Source organism: Dendrobates tinctorius, unplaced genomic scaffold, assembly GCF_039654945.1.
Source record: "Dendrobates tinctorius isolate UK_male_01 unplaced genomic scaffold, ASM3965494v1 ptg000158l, whole genome shotgun sequence".
Taxonomy (NCBI): domain Eukaryota; kingdom Metazoa; phylum Chordata; class Amphibia; order Anura; family Dendrobatidae; genus Dendrobates; species Dendrobates tinctorius.
In genome coordinates, this window is record NW_027361825.1 from 32,452,668 (window position 1) to 32,473,738 (window position 21,071).

Here is a 21,071-nt window from a genome sequence, read left to right on the forward strand (position 1 = left end):
ACATACATACTACATACATAATACATATATACTACATGCATGCTACATATATACCACATGCATGCAACATACATATATACAACATATATACTACATGCATGCAACATGCATACCACATATATACTACATGCATGCAACATACATATATGCTACATATGTACTACATGCAACATATATACTACATGCATGCAACGTGCATACTACATATATACTACATGCATGCAACATACATACTACATATATACCACATGCATGCAACATACATATATACTACATGCATGCAACAAACATATATACAACATATATACTACATGCATGCAACATGCATACTACATATATACCACATATATACTACATGCATGCAACATACATATATACTACATATATACTACATGCAACATATATACTACATACATACTACATACAGTCATATGTTAAAGTTTGGGCACCACTATTAATGTTAACCTTTTTTCTTTATAACAATTTTGGTTTTTGCAACAGCTATTTCAGTTTCATATATCTAATAACTGATGAACTCAGTTATATTTCTGGATTCAAATGAGGTTTATTGTACTAACAGAAAATGTGCAATCTGCATTTAAATAAAATTTTACCGGTGCAAAAGTATTGGCACCCTTATCATTTTCTTGATTTGAACACTCCTAACTACTTTTTACTGACTTCCTGAAGCACTAAATTGGTTTTGTAACCTCATTGAGCTTTGAACTTCATAGCCAGGTGTATCAAATCATGAGAAAAGGTATTTAAGGTGGCCACTTGCAAGTAGTTCTCCTATTTGATTCTCCTATGAAGAGTGGCATCATGGGCTCCTCAAAACAACTCTCAAATGATCTGAAAAAAAAGATTATTCAACATAGCTTTTCAGGGGGAGGATACAAAATGTTGTCTCAGAGATTTAACCTGTCAGTTTCCACTATGAGGAACATAGTAAGGAAATGGAAGAACACAGGTACAGTTCTTGTTAAGCCCAGAAGTGGCAGGCCAAGAAAAATATCAGAAAGGCAGAGAAGAAGAATGGTGAGAACAGTCAAGGACAATCCACAGACCACCTCCAAAGACCTGCAGCATCATCTTGCTGCAGATGGTGTCACTGTGCATCGGCCAACAATACAGCGCACTTTGCACAAGGAGAAGCTGTATGGGAGAGTGATGCGAAAGAAGCCATTTCTGCAAGCACGCCACAAACAGAGTCGCCTGAGGTCTGCAAAAGCACATTTGGACAAGCCAGTTACATTTTGGAAGAAGGTCCTGTGGACTGATGAAACAAAGATTGAGTTGTTTGGTCATACAAAAAGGCGTTATGCATGGAGGCTAAAAAACACAGCATTCCAAGAAAAACACTTGCTACCCACAGTAAAATTTGGTGGAGGTTCCATCATGCTTTGGTGCTGTGTGGCCAATGCCGGCACCGGGAATCTTGTTAAAGTTGAGGATCGCATGGATTCAACTCAGTATCAGCAGATTCTTTACAATAATGTGCAAGAATCAGTGACGAAGTTGAAGTTACGCAGGGAATGGATATTTCAGCAAGACAATGATCCAAAACACTGCTCCAAATCTACTCAGGACTTCATGCAGAGGAACAATTACAATGTTCTGAAATGGCCATCCCAGTCCCCAGACCTGAATATCATTGAACATCTGTGGGATGATTTGAAGCGGGCTGTCCATGCTCGGAGACCATCAAACTTAACTGAACTGGAATTGTTTTGTAAACAGGAATGGTCACAAATACCTTCATCCAGGATCCAGGAACTCATTAATAGCTACAGGAAGCGACTAGAGGCTGTTATTTTTGCAAAAGGAGGATCTACAAAATATTAATGTCACTTTTATGTTGAGGTGCCCATACTTTTGCACCGGTCAAATTATGTTTAAATGCAGATTGCACATTTTCTGTTAGTACAATAAACCTCATTTGAATCCAGAAATATAACTGAGTCCATCAGTTATTAGATATATGAAACTGAAATAGCTGTTGCAAAAACAAAATTGTTATAAAGAAAAAAGGTTAACATTAATAGGGGTGCCCAAGCTTTAACATATGACTGTATATACCACATGCATGCAACATGCATACTACATATATACTACATGCATGCCACATACATACATACTACATATATACCACATGCATGCAACATGCATACTACATATATACTACATATATACTACATGCATACTACATATATACCACATGCATGCAACATACATATATACAACATATATACTACATGCATGCAACATACATATATGCCACATATATACTACATGCATACTACATATATACCACATGCATGCAACATACATATATACAACATATATACTACATGCATGCAACATGCATACTACATATATACCACATATATACTACATGCATGCAACATACATATATGCCACATATATACTACATGCATACTACATATATACCACATGCATGCAACATACATATATACAACATATATACTACATGCATGCAACATGCACACTACATATATACCACATATATACTACATGCATGCAACATACATATATACTACATATATACTACATGCAACATATATACTACATACATACTACATATATACCACATGCATGCAACATGCATACTACATATATACTACATGCATGCAACATACATACATACTACATATACCACATGCATGCAACATGCATACTACATATATACTACATGCATGCAACATACATACATACTACATATATACCACATATACCACATGCATGCAACATGCATACTACATATATACTACATATATACTACATGCATGCAACATACATATATAATACATTCATACAATACATACATATAGACATACAGTACATATAACATAGAGTACATACTCACCATCACTTGTCACTTTGTTCCCCGAAGCCATTGTCATCTGTGGAATAAATACAAAAATAACAATCCACCAATATACTTATCCCTGATCCGCAGAAGTCCACGAGTGTCCCACGACGATCTTGCGTGGAGAACAGCAGCATCAGCTGATGCTACCTTTCTCTACGGGCTCCAGGAATCCAATGAAGGGAGGTAGGTATCCTTCCGCACTGTATTCCTCCGCCACTGTAAAAAAAAGTCCCTAGTCTCACTTTATGGCATTGCTGTGTGAGAAATTTCCCACGCAAAGTGACAAGTGATAGTGAGTATGTACTCTATGTTATATGTACTGTATTTCTATATGTATGTCTGAGTATTATCTGACAGAATTGCAGGGGTGTCAATACTTTTGGCCACAACTGTATGTATGTTGTATGCATGTAGTATATATGAAGTATGTATGTAGTATGTATGTATGTTGAATGCATGTAGTATATATGTTGTATATATGTATGTTGCATGCATGTGGTATATATGTAGTATGCATGTAGCATATATGTGGTATATATGTAGTATGGATGTTACATGCATGTGGTATATATGTAGTATGCATGTTGCATGTAGTATATATGTATGTTGCATGCATGTAGTATATATGTGGTATATATGTAGTATGCATGTTGCATGCATGTAGTATATATGTTGTATGTATGTATGTTGCATGCATGTAGTATATATGTGGTATATATGTAGTATGCATGTTGTATGCATGTAGTATATATGTTGTATGTATGTATGTATATTGCATTAATGTAGTATATATGTGGTATATATGTAGTATGCATGTAGCATATATGTGGTAAATATGTAGTATGGATGTTGCATGCATGTGGTATATATGTAGTATGCATGTTGCATGTAGTATATATGTAGTATATATGTATGTTGCATGCATGTAGTATATATGTGGTATATATGTAGTATGCATGTTGCATGCATGTAGTATATATGTTGTATGTATGTATGTTGCATGCATGTAGTATATATGTGGTATATATGTAGTATGCATGTTGTATGCATGTAGTATATATGTTGTATGTATGTATGTATGTTGCATTAATGTAGTATATATGTGGTATATATGTAGTATGCATGTAGTATATATGTTGTATATATGTATGTTGCATGCATGTAGTATATATGTAGTATATATGTTGTATATATGTATGTTGCATGCATGTAGTATATGTTGTATATATGTATGTTGCATGCATGTAGTATATGTTGTGTATATGTATGTTGCATGCATGTGGTATATATGTAGTATGCATGTAGTATATACGTGGTATATATGTAGTATGCATGTTGCATGCATGTGGTATATATGTAGCATATATGTATGTTGCATGCATGTAGGTACAGACCCCCGGCAGTCTGCACAGACCCCTGGGCAGGCCGGTACAGACCACCGGGCAGTCGGCACATACCCCCCCGGAAGGCCCGAACTGATGGCGCATCATGATGTGCACAGACCGCGCATCATGATGACGTCATTTCGGCAGCCAATCAGAGCCACAACAGTGGCTCATTGCATTATGGGAACTTCCGATTCCGATATTGAAAAAATATCGGTACTCGGTATCGGAATTCCGATACAGTGAATATCGGCCAATACCCGATATTTGCAGTATCGGAATGCTCAACACTAATCATGAGTAAATGAATATATTTTATTGACACAAAAATTGATTAAAACACATAAAATTATCATTTTTTTGTCTACCATATTGGCATTTCCTCACTTTATATGTTTTTGTGAATTTTTGAGTCAATAAAATATATTGATTTAACCTTGATGATTTTTGCAGGACCTTTGTTTCTTTATAGGTTGCTATTGCATATGGGCATCCGTATTATTGCCTAAGGCTTTTTAGGTTTATGGTATATAGATAGTGTCTGATAATCCTTGCAGGTGGTTCAGGTGTCAGTTCTATCTCAGTATATAACTACACATAGCAGGACGCTTGTACATCCATCACTTCATCCAACTACTCTTATGGCCCATGTGACCTGAAAACAGATTAACCGATTCACAGAGAATGTGGGGGAAGACTGAAATCTGTAAATATTTTAATACACTTATACTATTTCGACTATATAATTCGGAGGGTTGATGCAAAAAGAATTACTGAGACTTCTTTAAATGGGAAGTGACAAATATTCTTTAACTGGTCAATTCCTATTAAATTGAGCCTTGCAATTGAAAGTGACTGCTCTGCTCGATCACAGGTAGATACTTATTTGATTAAGGTTATCATGAAGTTGCAATTTGGCTTTTACATTTAACCCCTTTCCTACAATGGATGTACTATTCCGTCCATGTGACCTGGGACCTAAGTCCCAAGGATGGAATAGTACGTCTAGTGCGATCAGCGGCGCCCACGTGGTGAGCGCCGCTGATCGCGGCCGAGTGTCAGCTGATTATCACAGCTGACACTCGGCACAATGTGTCAGGGGCGGTCACGGACCACCCCCGACACGTTAACCCCTTGCACACCGCGATCAAACACGATCGCAGTGTAACGGGGGTTAAGGGGAAGCATCGGCAGGGAGGGGGCTCCCTCCGTGCTTCCCTGATCCCCCCACGGTAGCGCAATGTGCAGCGCTGCTGCGGGGGGCTCCTTTCCTGCAGGTCCCCGGATCCAATATGGTGGCGGGGACCTCCCGGTGCCTGCAGGAAGCTGGCTTCCTCACTGCCCGCAGAGCGCAGGCATGAGGAAGTCTGTGCAGTGCCTGTGACAGATCAGCGATCTGTCACATGAAAGTTATGTTCCCCCCGGGACATTGTAATAAAGTAAAAAGAAAATTTAAAAAAAATGTGTAAAAATAATTTTTAAAAAATCGCTAAATAAATAAAAAAATATATATATATTCCCCAATAAATTCATTTTTTGGAAATAAAAAAAAACAATAAAAGTACACATATTTGGTATCGCCGCGTCCGTAACAACCCGCCCTATAAAACTGTCCCATTAGTTAACCCCTTAAGCGAACCCCTTAAAAAATAAAAATAAACGAAGCAAAAAATAATGATTTATTATCATACCGCCGAACAAAAAGTGCAATAACGCGCTGTCAAAAAGACGCATATAAATATCCATGGTACCGCTGAAAACGTCATCTTGTCCCGCAAAAAAATAGCCATCATACAGCATCATCAGCGAAAAAATAAAAAAGTTATAGCTCGCAGAATAAAGAGATGCAAAAATAATTATTTTTTATATAAAATTGTTTTCATTGCATAAAAGCACCAAAACATAAAAAAAGACCTAAATGAGGTATCGCTGTAACCGTACTGACCCGAGGAAGAAAACCGCTTTATCAATTTTATTGCACGCGGAACGGCGTAAACGCACTACCCAAAAGAAATTCATGAAACTCTGTTTTTTGTAAATTCTGCGTCCCAAAAAACGAAATAAAAAGCGATCAAAAAATGTCACATGCCCCGAACATGGTACCAAAAAAAACGTCAACTCATCCCGCAAAAAATAAGACCTCAAATGACTCGGTGGGTCAAAATATGGAAAAATTATAGCTCTCAATATGTGGTGATGCAAAAACTATTTTTACAATAAAAAGCGTCTTTTAGCGTGTGACAGCTGCCAAATATAAATACCGCTATAAATAGTAAATCAAACCCCCCGTTATCACCTCCTTAGTTAGGGAAAAATAATAAAATTAAAAAAATGTATTTATTTCCATGTTCCCATTGGGGTTAGGGCTAGGGTTAGGGTTAGGGTTAGGGGTGTGTTGGGGTTAGGGTTAGGGGTGTGTTGGGGTTAGGGTTGGTGTTAGAATTGGGGGTTTCCACTATTTGCGCACATCAGGTGCTCTCCAAACGCAACATGGCGTCTGATCTCAATTCCAGCCAATTCTGCGTTGAAAAAGTCAAATGGTGCTCCTTCCCTTCCAAGCTCTGCCATGCACCCAAACAGTGTTTTACCCCCTCATATGGGGTATCAGCCTACTCAGGACAATTTGCAAAACAACTTTTGGGGTCCTATTTCTCCTGTTGTCCTTAGGAAAATAAAAAATTGGGGGCAAAAATATAATTTTTGTGGAAAAAAAATATGATTTTTATATTTTCACGCATGGGCGTTATAAACTTCTGTGAAGCACTTCGGGGTTCAAAGTTCTCACCACACATCAAGATAAGATCATTGGGGGGCAAGTTTCCAAAATGGGGTCATTTGTAGGGGGATTCCACAGTTTTGGTACATCAGGGGCTTTGCAAACGCGACATGGTGTCCGATCTCAATTCCAGCCAAAATAGTCAAATGGCTCTGCTTCCCTTCCGAGCTCTGCCATGCGCCCAAATAGTGGTTTACCCCCGCATGTGGGGTATCAGCGTACTCAGGACAAATTGCACAATAACTTTTAGGGTCCTGTCACCCTTGGAAAAATAAAAATTGGGGGTGAAAAAATCTTTTTGTGGAAAAAATATGATTTTTTGATTGTACCGCTGTACGTTATAAACTTCTGTGAAGCCCTTGTGGGTGCAAAGTTCTCACCACATATCTAGATAAGTTCCTTGGGGGGTCTAGTTTCCAAAATGGGGTCACTTGTGGGGGGTTTCTACTGTTTAGATACATCAGGGGCTCTCCAAACGTGACATGGCGTCCAATCTGAATTCCAGCCAATTTTGCATTGCAAAAGTCAAACGGCGCTCCTTCCCTTCTGATCTCTGCCATGCGCCGAAACAGTGGTTCCCCCCCACATATCAGGTATCAGCGTACTCAGGACAAATTGCACAATAAATTTTGCAGTCCAATTTCTCCTGTTACCCTTGGTAAAATAAAAAAAATTGAACCTGAAGTATTTTTTTGTGAAAAAAGTTAAATGTTCATTTTTTTTAAATATTCAAAAAATTCCTGTGAAGCACCTGAAGGATTAATAAGCTCCTTGAATGTGGTTTTGAGCACCTTAAGGGGTGCAGTTTTTAGAATGGTGTCACTTTTGGGTATTTTCTATCATTTTGACCCTTCAAAGTGACTTCAAATGTGATGTGGTCCATAAAAATAAAATGGTGTTGCAAAAATGAGAAATTGCTGGTCAACTTTTAACCCTTATAACTTCCTAACAAAAAAAAATTTTGGTTCCAAAATTGTGCTGATGTGAAGTAAACATGTGGGAAATGTTATTTATTAAGTTTTTTGTGTGCCGTATCTCTGTGATTTAAGGGCATAAAAATTCAAAGTTTTAAAATTGCGAAATTTTAAACATTTTCGCCAAATTTCCATTTTTTTCACAAATAAACGCAAGTTATATGAATGAAATTTTACAACTAACATGAAGTAAAATATGTCACGAGAAAGCAAGTGTCAGAATCACCGGGATCCATGGAAACGTTCCAGAGTTATGGCCTCATAAAAGGACAGTGGTCAGAATTGTAAAAATTGGCCCGGGAGTTAACGTGCAAACCACCCTTGGTAGTGAAGGGGTTAATATGAGTGGAGCAGGGTTTGTTTTTAATATTAATACTAAGCTAAGTTATTCAGATTTTTTATCTTCTAAATGCAAACATTAAAGGGAATGTACCATAACAAAATTACCTTTTTTAAAAGAAAAAAGAGGTTTTTGAGTTAAATCTTTTTCTTAAAAAATATATGAGACATTTTTCATTTCACAATCTGTATAAAAAAAACTAACCTTGTAATTTTTACACTAGCCACAAGGGCTATTTTAGACACATGAAATTCAGTAATTCAGTATTCTTTCAGTAATAGCTTTCTGTAGGCTCATCATCATCATCAAGTGCAGGATTACAATGATAAGTAACACCTCCATACACAACTGATAACACATGATCCAACCTTCAAATTATGTGATATAGCAGCCTCCCTGATTCCCCTCCCCCCACAATAACCTTTGCACACGCTCATTAGATGCTTCAATGCAAGTGATAGGGCCAAAGGGATTCTATTGCTGCTAATGTACATGTGAATTTACTGAAACAATCGGAAATTAAAGTCTAAGATATCCAAAGTGGCAAGTGTGAAAATTGCTAAATTTCTAACCTAGTTTTTAGTAGATATTGTGACATGGGAAAAAAAAATACATTTAACATCCTAATTTAAACAATATTTAATTTTCTGAGGACACATTGCATTTAAATAATGGTTTTCATATTTTTTGCCTATTCCCAAAATATGCTACTGTATAAATGTCAGTGGAAAACATAAGGCTCCATTTCACCATTCCAGTAGGTGAGGTGGCTGGAGGATGCTATATTTAAGTTGAGATTGAATCGATCTGTTCATTCAGAACTGCAGCTATGAAAAATGGCAAACAAGCCCAGCTCCTAATGCATCCTGGGTACAGAGACATAGTGTCAGAGATCTCAGAGCTGCTATGAAATATATAGGGTGGAATATTCTCTTTTATTGTTTTCTTACACTTTCTGTAAGTCCTTGTATTTACTATAAGTAATACTATCTAATTTTTTAGGGGTGGTAGGCAGTAATGGTGAGCGCTGGAGACAGCTTCGCCGTTTTTCTCTGATGACATTAAGGAACTTTGGAATGGGTAAGAGAAGCATTGAACAGAGAATTCAAGAAGAGGCCCAATTTCTTGTGGAAGAATTCCGAAAGAGCAACGGTGAGAACAACATCAAAATATACACCACTAAAGAAAACATGCTTAGGCCTGTTCACACATCAGTTTTTTCTGTCAGTCTAAATCCGCCAAAATAGCAGAAAACGGATCCGCAGGCGGACTGACAGAAACGGGGGACAGCGGATCGGCGGATGTACGGATCCGCCGATGGTAAAAATTTAAAGGAACCGTGCCTGGAAAAAAGGAGAGCGAGAGAGAGAGATTTTCATCCGGCAGCCTGGCAGAATTGCGGGTTAAATCAGTGAATGGCGGATCCGCGGCCAAAAAAAAGCTGCATGCTCCGTCCGGGGATGTCAGCGGATGCCAAAATCTTGGCAGATCCGCTGACATGCGGATGCAACGGACGACCATCAGTCAAAATCCGCCGATAATGCAAGTCAATGGGGAAAAAAACGGATCCGCCAAGGAAAATGGCGAATCCGTTTTTCCTCCAAAACGGCGGATTTTGACTGATGGTCAAAAACGGATGTGTGAAACAGGCTTTAGAAGAAAAGTGTTCTAAAATATAGCTCTGGCAAAAATTAAGGACCACTGCAAAATTTTCAGTTTGTCTGATTTTACTCTTTATAGGTACTGTATATTTTTTAGTAAAATGTAAATTGCTCTTTTACTCTTTAAAAATACTGACAACATGTCTTCGAATTTCCAAGCACTAAATTTTGTATTCAGTTTCAGAAAATGAGAAATGGTCAAAATAACAAAAAATGCAGTGCTTGCAGACATCAAATAATGCTAAGAAAACAAGTTCCTAATCATTTAGAAACAACAATACTAATGTTTTATCTCAGGAAGAGTTCAGAAATCAAGATTTTGTGGAATAACCATGATTTTTAATCACAGCTTTCATGCGTCTTGACATGCTTTCCACCAGTCTTTCACACTGCTTATGCCACTCCTGGTCCAAATATTTAAGCAGTTCTTCTTTGTTTGATGGCTTGTGACTATCCATCTTCCTATTGATTACATTCCAAAGGTTTTCAATGGGGTTCAGGTCTGGAGATTGGGTTGGCCATGACAGGGATTTGATGTGGTGGTCTTTAATCCACACATTGATTGATCTAGCTGTGTGGCATGGTGCATTGTCCTGCTGGAAAATCCAGTCCTCAGAGTTGGTGACCATTGCCTGAGCAGAAGGAATCAATTTTTTTTCCAGGATAACCTTGTATCTGGCTTGATTCATACTTCCTTTGCAAAGATTAACCTGCCCAATTCCAGCCATGCTGAAGCATCCCCAGATCATCACCGATCCTCCACCAAATTTCACAGTGGGTGCAAGACACTGTGGCTTGTACGCCTCTGTGGTACAATCCTTATGGTCTTTGACAAACTTCAACCTGGCACTCCTTTGGTCCCATTCGTGAAAGGCTTTTTTCTAGCTTTACTTGACTTGAGTCCTACCTCTAGGAGCCTGTTAAAAAATTTTCTTGCCATGCACTTAACCCCAACTGCAATCTGCCATTCCTTTTGTAGGTCACTTGTAGAGATGAGCGACTTTGCCTTTTTTTGGGTCGAGTCGGGTTTAATGAAACCCGACTTTCGCAAAAGTCTGGTCGAATGAAATCGGCCGATTATCGTGAAAAGTAGAAGGCTGACTGAAACACGAAACCCAATGCAAGTCAAAGGGGAAGAAAAATCGGCAGTGAGTGGAGGACAGGAAACACACCTACAGTGCCCATTTTAATGCCAAAAACATCAATTCTTATTACTTAAGCTTGTCAACCTTAATTTACTTTATAATAATAGTTAGGCATTGAAAACTGTGAGTTATTTGGCTAAAATTGTGGGGGGGTAGGGCTGGCTCCAGATTTTCGTGGGCCCTGGGCCAAAGAGTGTCAATGGGCTCCTTTAACACACGCCACAATTCATGATGCTCTGATACGGCAGAGAAACAGCGGTATAGTACAATGAAAAATACTTCACTTCTTACATCACATGACTGATATCCATTTTAAATTCTCCAATAGCTCCAAAAACGGACAGTATATTACTCCATACAGTATTATGGCCACCGCATAGTGCGCCATACAGAGTAATGAGGCCCATATATTTCTCCATACAGAATCATTGGTCCCATACAATGTTCCATACAGAATATGATGAGCTCCACATAATGCTACTGTATATGTTGGTCCCCATGGAAGAAGCTCCACTCTCTTATGGGCCCAAATAATGCTCCATATATAATGGGCCCCATTTCTAATGCTCCAGTGTATAATGGGCCCTGTAAATGCTGCTCCAGCATCTGATGTCCACCTTTGGAATGCTTCATTGTATGGTGGGCCCCATATATCATTCTCCAGAGTATAGTGCTCCCCAAAAATTGCTCCCAACCTTTAAAACAATTAAATAAGTCTCCTCGCTAGGGAATCCCTGTACTAGTCTGGACTCCTCGTCGTCCCCATCTTCCATCTCACTGCACTTGGACTGTTTAGGCAGAGGGCGTACAGACGTGATGTCATCGCGCTGTCTGACCAGAATGTCACTGTCAGGAAACGCGGAAGATGTCACGGCGGTGGAGCAGGGAGAGGTAAGTATTTCAACTTTGCAAGTGCTGTGATCCTGAGCAAGCAGGGGGGGCCCACTCGTTGGCGACGGCACTAGCACAGGGCCCCTCATAGTACGGCGGTGTGTCTGATGGCGGGTGGGCCCTCCCTCCCCTCTCACTGGCAGACACTTTAGCATACTATGAGGGGCCCTGTGCCAGTGCCGTCGCCCATGATTATGCCCCCCAACCTGCTCAAGGAACCTGCACTTTCATCTGCATCTTCCTCTTTGTCACCGTGTAAGGTGGTATAGTATGCGGGAAGGGGAACCTGAGTTTCATCAGGGTCAGATTCTGGCTGTGTAGAGTGTGAGGGGAATGTAGTGGTCTGGGTCAATGTACCAGCAGAATCATCTAGCAGTGGCTGGGCATCAGTGCACTTGTGGGGCTCCCAGGAGTACGGTCGCCACAGTGGCATTACCGTCCTCCTAGGGAGTGTGATGTCATGCTTAGGAACAACGAAGGATCTCTCTAGCAGTTAAACCAACACACAACACAGTTCCCACTCCAGGCCAGCAGGAGAGCTCTGAACCTGACTGCTCAGGAGCTGCTCTCTGTGTTTGGGAGGAGGGAAGTTAGGGCAGTCTGTGAAGGGAAGGGGAAGTGTGTGGATGTGAGAAGGGGAGCTGGAGGATGAGCAGAGTTAAGGCTCACTCCTAGCTGGAACGCATGGTCCGGATTTCGGTCTCCGAGTTTGTAGGAACACTGACGGTCCTGCAGCAGAAACCGGAGGAAGTAGCAGCTGTAAATGCTCTGTTCCCAACTAAGGCTCAGAGGCCCCAGCAGCGACTTGTGTGAGCCAGAAGGAAAAGGCTATGGCTGCCTGCCATATGAGAAAGGAAAGTTTCAAAAGAGAGTCAACAGGGGGAACTTCAGTGAACTCAGTACTGCGAGTACCTCAGATAAGCACTAGAACGGAGGCCACACTACCTATCTGCAGAGACAGAATTCCAAATATTCTTCCAGGCTGACCAACTTCTCCATCTGTACTCTGGGTCCTGTACGGCACATACCAAGTACAGGTAAAGGAACTGCACGACTGTGTCTGACATCTTTCTCCTGCGCCTGGTGCACGGCTCTGCTACATCCTGCACTGCACACCATCTACCTACTCTTTCATCTGCCCTGCGACTACAGCCCTACCTGTGCAGGGCTTCTACATCTTAGCTGCACCACAACATCTTTCCCAGAGAAGCGACACTGCAGCGCTGGTCAATCTGATGAGAAACCACAGGTGGCGTCACGTATCATTCACCTATAAACATTATTCACCCCTTTGCATGGACGCCCATGCCCACGGACCGGGTCACCACCACCATGACACATCCCTCTGAGACAACGGCCCGGTACCGATTAACCCCACTGCCCTGGCTGGCCACCCACACTCGATGTCAGATTCATCTTGGACTGGGGAATTCGCCATTTGACTTGATAACCCAGGCATGGTATGTGGGAAAGAGCTACATAGACTAATTTGAAGTGTGGCCTGCTGCATCATTCACTTTGGGTGGGGGTGAAGAACACAAGGAAAGGGGTTCTTCCTGACCAGAAGCCAGCACTTGACGACTCAGTGCTTGCATTTTTTGAAACTTCAGAAGAGGAGGCGATAGAGCTGGAGGCTTTGTCAGCAACGTAAGCCAAAACTTGTTCCTGAAGCTCCGGCTTTAAAAGCAGTTTACCTACTCCCAGAAAAGGGAGCCTTTGAGGCCTTATGGAGCCAGACAATGACGCAGGCTCAACACCTCCTGCCTTAGGTGCTATTGTGCTTTTGCCACTACCAGCAGATGCACCACCACCCCCACCACCATCAGAATCAGCTGGCAACCCCCGCCCACTTCCACGGCCTCTTCCACCATACTTCCTCATTTTTGGAAAAATGTACCCAAAATACCACCAGCTGTATGGTACTGTAAAACAAGGTACAAGGTGTATATAGTATTGGGGAGAATTTGAATCTCCCTAGAGATTTTAGGAGGCTGAACTATTATCTCAGGCCCACTATAGATTACACCTCAATTTAACAGGCTGAAATTAGCTGGTGTATGACAAAGTACAAGGTGTGTATATAGTATTGGGGAGAATTGGAAGCTCCCTAGAGATTTTAGGAGGCTGAACTATTATCTCAGCCCACTATAGATTACACCTCAATGTAACAGGCTGAAATTGGCTGGTGTATGACAAAGTACAAGGTGTGTATATAGTATTGGGGAGAATTGGAAGCTCCCTAGAGATTTTAGGAGGCTGACAATGATGCTCTCAGTCCAAGTATGGCAGCAGGTAGCCTAATAAGCAGGACTGCTGCACACAAAAGTGTGGAAAAATGATTGCTTGGTAACTGTGCAGAAAAGAGGAAGAAAAGTATTTTTGCTTTTAAAAAAGCAGTTTGCACAGCAGTGTGCAAACAGCAATGCAGCTATCAGGGAGCCTTATAAGGCAGCCTAAAAACCAACAGAGCTGATGCACAAAAAATATAGCCTCCCCTGTCACTGCACACAAACTGTTGTGTTGTACAGTGGAAATCGCTAACAGCAGAAGCAGTTTTTTTGTTCTTCTTCCCTGCCTAACGCTCTCCCTACAGAATCAGCAGCAGCAGCAGCTCTCCCTATGCTAAGATCGGCATAAGTAAGATGGCGGTTGGCATGCACGCCCTTTTATAGTCCCTGTGATGCTCTCAAAGCAAGCCCATCATTTGCATGCCCTTCTCAAAGATGCTGATGACCGATGTCCATGTCATTGCGTTGCCCACAGTGTGCGTCCTCCATCTTTGGCTGAAAAAGGGCGCTGGAAGCATCATTTGAAACGTGAATTTGGTGCTCTGGTCACCGACCTCGTGACCGACCTCATGCTATGGTCGGGTTTCGTTTCATGAAGCCCAACTTCAGCGAAAGTCGGCGACATTTGAATATGACCGACCCGTTTCGCTCAACTCTAGTCACTTGATGTCATTCTGCAGTCGCTGAGTGACATTCGAATAAGGTGACGGTGATACCGGTCAGTGGAGAGTCATTTTCTCCCCCTGCCAGTCTGTAGCTTTGTTGTCCCCAATGTCAGCTGCTTGACCTTGCTGTAAAGGACTGATGGAGGCAACATGATGCTCACTGTATCCCTCTGCTAGTAAAGCCAGAATTGAGCCCTTCTTTTCCTCACTCAAGACTTTTCTTTTCAACTCATTTGGCATGGTTAAAAGTTATGCTTTCATTCCTGTTACTTTTAGGATATTATAAGCACTTGTTTTGCCATCCAGCTTGTCCTATTGCAAGAGGATTGTGAAAACCACAGCAGTCAGTGTTTTTTGTACTTTCCTTCGTTAAATAAGATTTGGTGCAGGTGATCACCTAATCAGAAGCACATTAAGTAGAATGAGGTGCACTCTGGTTGGAATTTAACTGACACTGGAATGGAATGGCTGTCAGACATGTAAGGAAGCTGATTTTTATAAAACTGTGCAACTCTTATTTTTTGCCAGAGCTGTAGATATAATATGTTAATAAGTAATTCTATTTTTATATGACTATGCAAGTAAAAAAAACTTGAAATAGTTTCCAGATTCCCTACTAAAACAGACTTAAAGACGATGTCCAGTACTATAACTTTTTTTTTTCCTAAATCTTGCTGTTATGTGCCACTCAAAACATCCACTGGGATTATTTTAGCAATATTACCTTTTATCATGCTCTAGCAGCACATCCTCAGTGCTGGCTCCAGCTCACATGGGGTTAATCGACAACTTTCTTTCTCCTGACTTCCTGTGCTCTAAAGTTTCATGATAAATTGCACTGGCCTATAAGCCAGTACTTAGCACACCCACTCCAAAACACACCCAAACCCCTCCTTCCTCTCCCTTCAATCTGAAGCATCTTATTGTAACACATTGCAAGCACCTAGGCTGATGAGGAGAGGTCACATCAGGGTGGATGCAGAGCTGGGGAGAGGAGACAGATGCTGCAGAGTGACGGAGCTGTGACGTGCGGACGCAGCACCGTCCAAAGCCCAGTCACTCTTGATGACTGACTGCAGTCTGAGGAGGCTGGGTCACGCCTGGCTGATGTCACTACAAGTTCCAGAGTCAGGAACCTGTCGTGATGTCAGCGGATATTAGCGGAGGCAGCAGCCTGGGGATCCACGTGACCCAGACTCAGCCACTGGCATAGTGCCGCTCAGAGGCAATTAGGACTGCACAAGGTATTTAACAAAACCATTGTCTTACAGTATTATATTGATATGCCCAATCTGTAAAGTAGTGGACAACCCTTTTAATCTGAGACACCCTATTTTCTATAACTCACTTATAAGATTTGCTGTGTAAACTGATACAGAATGAGCAGAGCCAACTTATTATAATTAGAGAGTGAGTTGACAGCTATTTTTTATTGCTGAATACCGAGAAGGTAAGATAGGGATCATCTCGGTATTCAGCAATAAAAAATAGCACACAAAAAACCATTATCATATAGCTATTCTGCTAATACTTATTTTCTAGAAGAGGAACCTTTACTTATCATTTTCTGCAGATTGGAATATTTTGTTACCATTCTGTAATGTTCTGTTCATAGCAGCCATCACACACCCTGTTGCAAGTCCTTAAAATCTAGAACAAAATTAATTCCAAATATAATTGCCTCTTCTCCCGTAACAGCTCAACCAATGGATCCAACATTCTATTTTGCCAAAGCTGTCTCTAATATCATCTGTTCAGTGGTATTTGGAGATCGATTTGAATATGAGGACAAAGAATTTCTGAAGCTTTTGGGCCTCCTGAATGAAATTTTTAAAGGTTTTAGCTCCATTTGGGGACAGGTAAGGAAGGATTTACTTGCAGTCCTGAAATATGTTAATGGAAAGTGTTACATGCTATGACTTTACTACATTAATTTCTTTCAGATGTACAATGTCTACCCAAAACTTCTAGCAAAGATGCCAGGGCCTCATCATAAACTTTTTAATGCCATTGATGGCATTCAAGAATATATTACAAAACGTGTGAAAATGCATAAGGAAACATTGGACCCCAATGATCCTCGGGATTTTATTGACTGCTTCCTTATTAAGATGGAACAGGTAAGGTCAATCCTTAGATTGTACATATGAACCTGGGTGAGGGAGCACTGGATGGGCACATGGACCAAGTTCTGGATACTAAGGTATTTATGTTGGGAGTTGGGAAAGAGCACCAATGATTCTCCTAATCTTGACCAAGATATTGATATACAAAGTGTTGCCCAGGATAATGCAGAATCTAACCTTGACTTTGTCTTATATAACTTAGGTAATGTAAAGATTTCTAATAATGTTTGGTGCCCAAAAATTTGGGCACTTTACTTGGTCTAAATCATATATAGGCTATGCCAGTGTTGCAAACTTGAATTTTTTTTCACCACGTACCAAAAATCAAAGATAACCAACATTGAAAATCCATATTACATCATTAAAATTATAAATTATTTTTGTCTCCAGCACATAATTCTAATATGACAACATTAGCAGTGTTCACAGTACCCTGTAAATGATAATTACAGTTATAGTAATCAGAAAAAATGTCTCCAACTACATCAAAGTAACAAACGCATCAATTTATTTTTGGTGACAGGGAAATAAGTTTTAAGGGCTTGACCACAAATTTCTAGATGGTTGGCAGCCTTGAGCTATGCGTGGGAATACTGATTATATTGTCCAATATACGTCACCATAAATATAAAATAAAAATGGGCCAATGACCAATAGTTATGTGGTGGAATGAACGATCATTTGTCAATGGCTGTAAACACTTCACAGACCACAACGGCAAGCATTGGATTTTTTTTGCCGATGATTGGGTGGTCGTCGGTCGAAATGAACGATCATCAGTTTCACCAAACCAGCCCACAATCATTTGTTATGGACAAGTTTGGCCATTTCACTCAAGTTTTATCAAATATGTATGGGCTCTCTAACATTATATATTTTTCAAGCAATTTTTCCTGTAGGCATCTATTATTCAATATTTACATTTGTTTGCACAGGAAAAAGGCATACCTGATACTGAGTTTCACATGGAAGGCATTGTCAATACCACATTTGATTTGTTTGGCGCTGGGACAGAAACTGTCAGCACAACACTGCGGTACGGAATGATGATTCTTCTCAAGAATCCAGATGTTGAAGGTTAGTAAAGTCCTTGAAATACTAATCAGTATAGATGAGCAGACCATTTCTAAAGCTCGCACTGAGATCTCCAGATTTTTCAGGGTGGAACTGGACTTCTGGCTTTCATGGAGTCTAGGGGAGTTATGCACAGGCGCGCACAACGTTGCTGGGCATGCAATAACATCAAAATTCAGTGACATTTTGTGTGCTTGCATAGAGCCCTCCCAGCGTTAGACGCCTGGGGATTTCAGTGCTAATGAAGGTGATCTGAAGATGCCTTGAGGACCAGATGTGTATGACACTGGAAGTGTGACTCAAGAAGAATCTTGCCATGGCCTTTAATTATTTCAAGTAATCTTAAAGCTTATACCCCAATTTTCTTCAATCATTACAGAACGAATCCATCAAGAGATTGACAAAGTGATTGGGAGGAACAGGGCTCCATGTGTAGAGGATCGTTCTTGTATGCCCTATATGGATGCAGTAATCCATGAAATTCAAAGATACATTGACCTCATTCCAATGGGAATCCCACATAAAGTGATCCGAGACTTGAAGTTTAGAGATTTTCATATTCCTCAGGTAAACTGGTGCTGTTCTCTGTGCTCAGTAATAGATGCTTGTCGATGTGGATAAGAAATAGCTACAATACATCTCAATAGTCTAATGATATTAAATAGAGATGAATAGATGGTTGTGATAGTCACTATTTATGTAACTGGATTGTTATTTCTAGGGCACAACCATCTACCCAATGCTCAGTTCTGTTCTACGAGATCCGAAACAGTTTAAATACCCGAATCAGTTCAATCCGGGACATTTCTTAGATGATAACGGCAAATTCATTCGGAAGGATGGATTCATGCCATTCTCATCAGGTAAGTGCATGATATTAGAGGGATAAGCAACATTGGTGAGAGTAGAATTGATCATCATGAACAGTAAAGTTTTTGAGGGTAGTACTATTAATTCAGGCTGGATTTATATTCAGTATCTCAATGAGAATATCTATGGTCAAAACAACAATATAGTCACTGGACAAGGTCATCAAATGGAGAAACATTTCACTGGTGAGAAAGACATGAATCATCATGGCTCATACATAGTTTGGCCTTTTCTGTGGTAACATACAGATGCAAAACTTGGACAATAAAGAAACAACACAGAATAGAATCGACGCCTTTGATGTGGTGCTGGACAAGGATATTATCAATACCTTGGATGGCAAGAAAACCAAACACATCAATTTTAGAACAAATCAAGCCAGACATGTCACTGGAAGCAAAGGTCATCAGGCTACGATTTGCCTACTTTGGACACATCATATGAAGAGAGCAATCACTGGAAAATACATCATGGATGAAAGAATCAAAGGAACAAGGCAAAGAGGAAGATCAGCAACCCATTGACTTGATACTATGAAGATAACAGCGCAGAAGACCTTGGTGGACCTATCTAGGCTTGACAAGATCTATCTTCCTATAGAAAGTTCATCCATCAAGTCACGATATAGGCAAAAACTGTTAAACAAATCAAATAAAATTAAATCTCAAGCAACTTAGAGAAGCAATCCCTGGTGTTACTCCGCTCTTATAGCAATATGGGTGAAGAATTCTTTAAACTAATAAATTGTTTGAAAACACTTACTACACTTTTAATAATATCTTTCTCTAAAATCCTTTTTTATATAATTTTACTACCTTTCTCCAATTCATCTTATGAAACATGCATATATACAATGAGATTACTAATCTTGATGATAATACTTAAAAATAACCTTTATATTAGTATTACTCTTGTTAATGATATGAAATAATCCCACAACCAAAAATTCAATTACATAATAAATCCTATAGTTTCATTTCAATGCATCTGACATCATTTATAGTTAGTGAAGTGTGAGAAACATTTCCACTTACAATTGATTAGCTCTAACCAAAAACTGAATCAAAATTGCATAACAAAAGAAGCTTTTGTTCCAATGCGGCTAACACAAAACAGAAAAATTCCCATCACATCCTCCAGCAGTAACAAGGTGCTCTCCTCCTCCTTCTTGAGAGAAACACTAATTAGTAAAAAAGACGGAACATTTCACCCTGGTCTGGCTAACCCTAGTCTTGTCCCTGATATTCATTGATCTTTGGCACTGTTGCATTAGCAAGAGATCTAAAACTTAATATTTTGGAGTCAGAAAATGCACAGTTGATTTACTCAAATATTTCTTTACTCTCCAGGAAAACGGATCTGTCTTGGAGAAGGTCTCGCAAGAATGGAGCTTTTTCTGTTTTTCACAACGATTTTACAGAACTTCAGCCTCTGGTCACCTGTGGACATAGCAGAAATAGACTTAACACCATTATTGAGTGGATTTGGAAATTTTCCTCGTTATTACCAGTTAGCCTTCATCCCACGCTGATTCCTTTTACACTATTGTTGCTACATTTATTTTTTTATTTTCGCTTTTTGCACTCATAAGATTGAAAATTGGGCATTTACAAGAATTATATTTTAGAAGCTAACTCTTAGAAGCTGACTCTTAAATCCTAGATGGAATACAAAAAATGACAAAGCTACCAGTATAAAAATGCATAGAGCCCATAAATTACATTGCATTGTAATGAAAAAAGTTTTACTTTACTTAAAATATATTTTTTTCTTAAATAAATGCACCAATGTGTCAATCTAAATAGATCAGCCATGAAGTACAGTAGCCAAGAATTATCTAAAGGCCAAGATTTATACGTCATGTAGAAGGCTTATTATGTATCAATTCTGTATAGAACTCATAATGTGTGTGTTTAGTCTGATACTGGCTTCATCACAAGATATATTTTGGGGAATTTTTTTTTTACTTTACTTCTAAGTGAG

At 39.8% G+C, this 21,071-nt stretch overlaps 1 protein-coding gene across 1 annotated transcript in view; it reads left to right on the top strand.

Annotated features, from left to right (window-relative positions):
- The window catches only part of LOC141052046 (cytochrome P450 2A3-like), a 30,188-nt gene extending 9,394 nt beyond the window's left edge, over positions 1-20,794 (top strand). Inside the window, exons 3-9 of the mRNA XM_073549225.1 lie at positions 9,371-9,520; positions 16,717-16,877; positions 16,962-17,138; positions 18,080-18,221; positions 18,598-18,785; positions 18,940-19,081; positions 20,438-20,794. Coding sequence (XP_073405326.1) covers positions 9,371-9,520; positions 16,717-16,877; positions 16,962-17,138; positions 18,080-18,221; positions 18,598-18,785; positions 18,940-19,081; positions 20,438-20,619 — 1,142 coding nt within the window. The 3' untranslated portion in view covers positions 20,620-20,794. The remainder of the gene's footprint in view (positions 1-9,370; positions 9,521-16,716; positions 16,878-16,961; positions 17,139-18,079; positions 18,222-18,597; positions 18,786-18,939; positions 19,082-20,437) is intronic.
- The last annotated feature ends 277 nt before the right edge of the window (positions 20,795-21,071 follow it).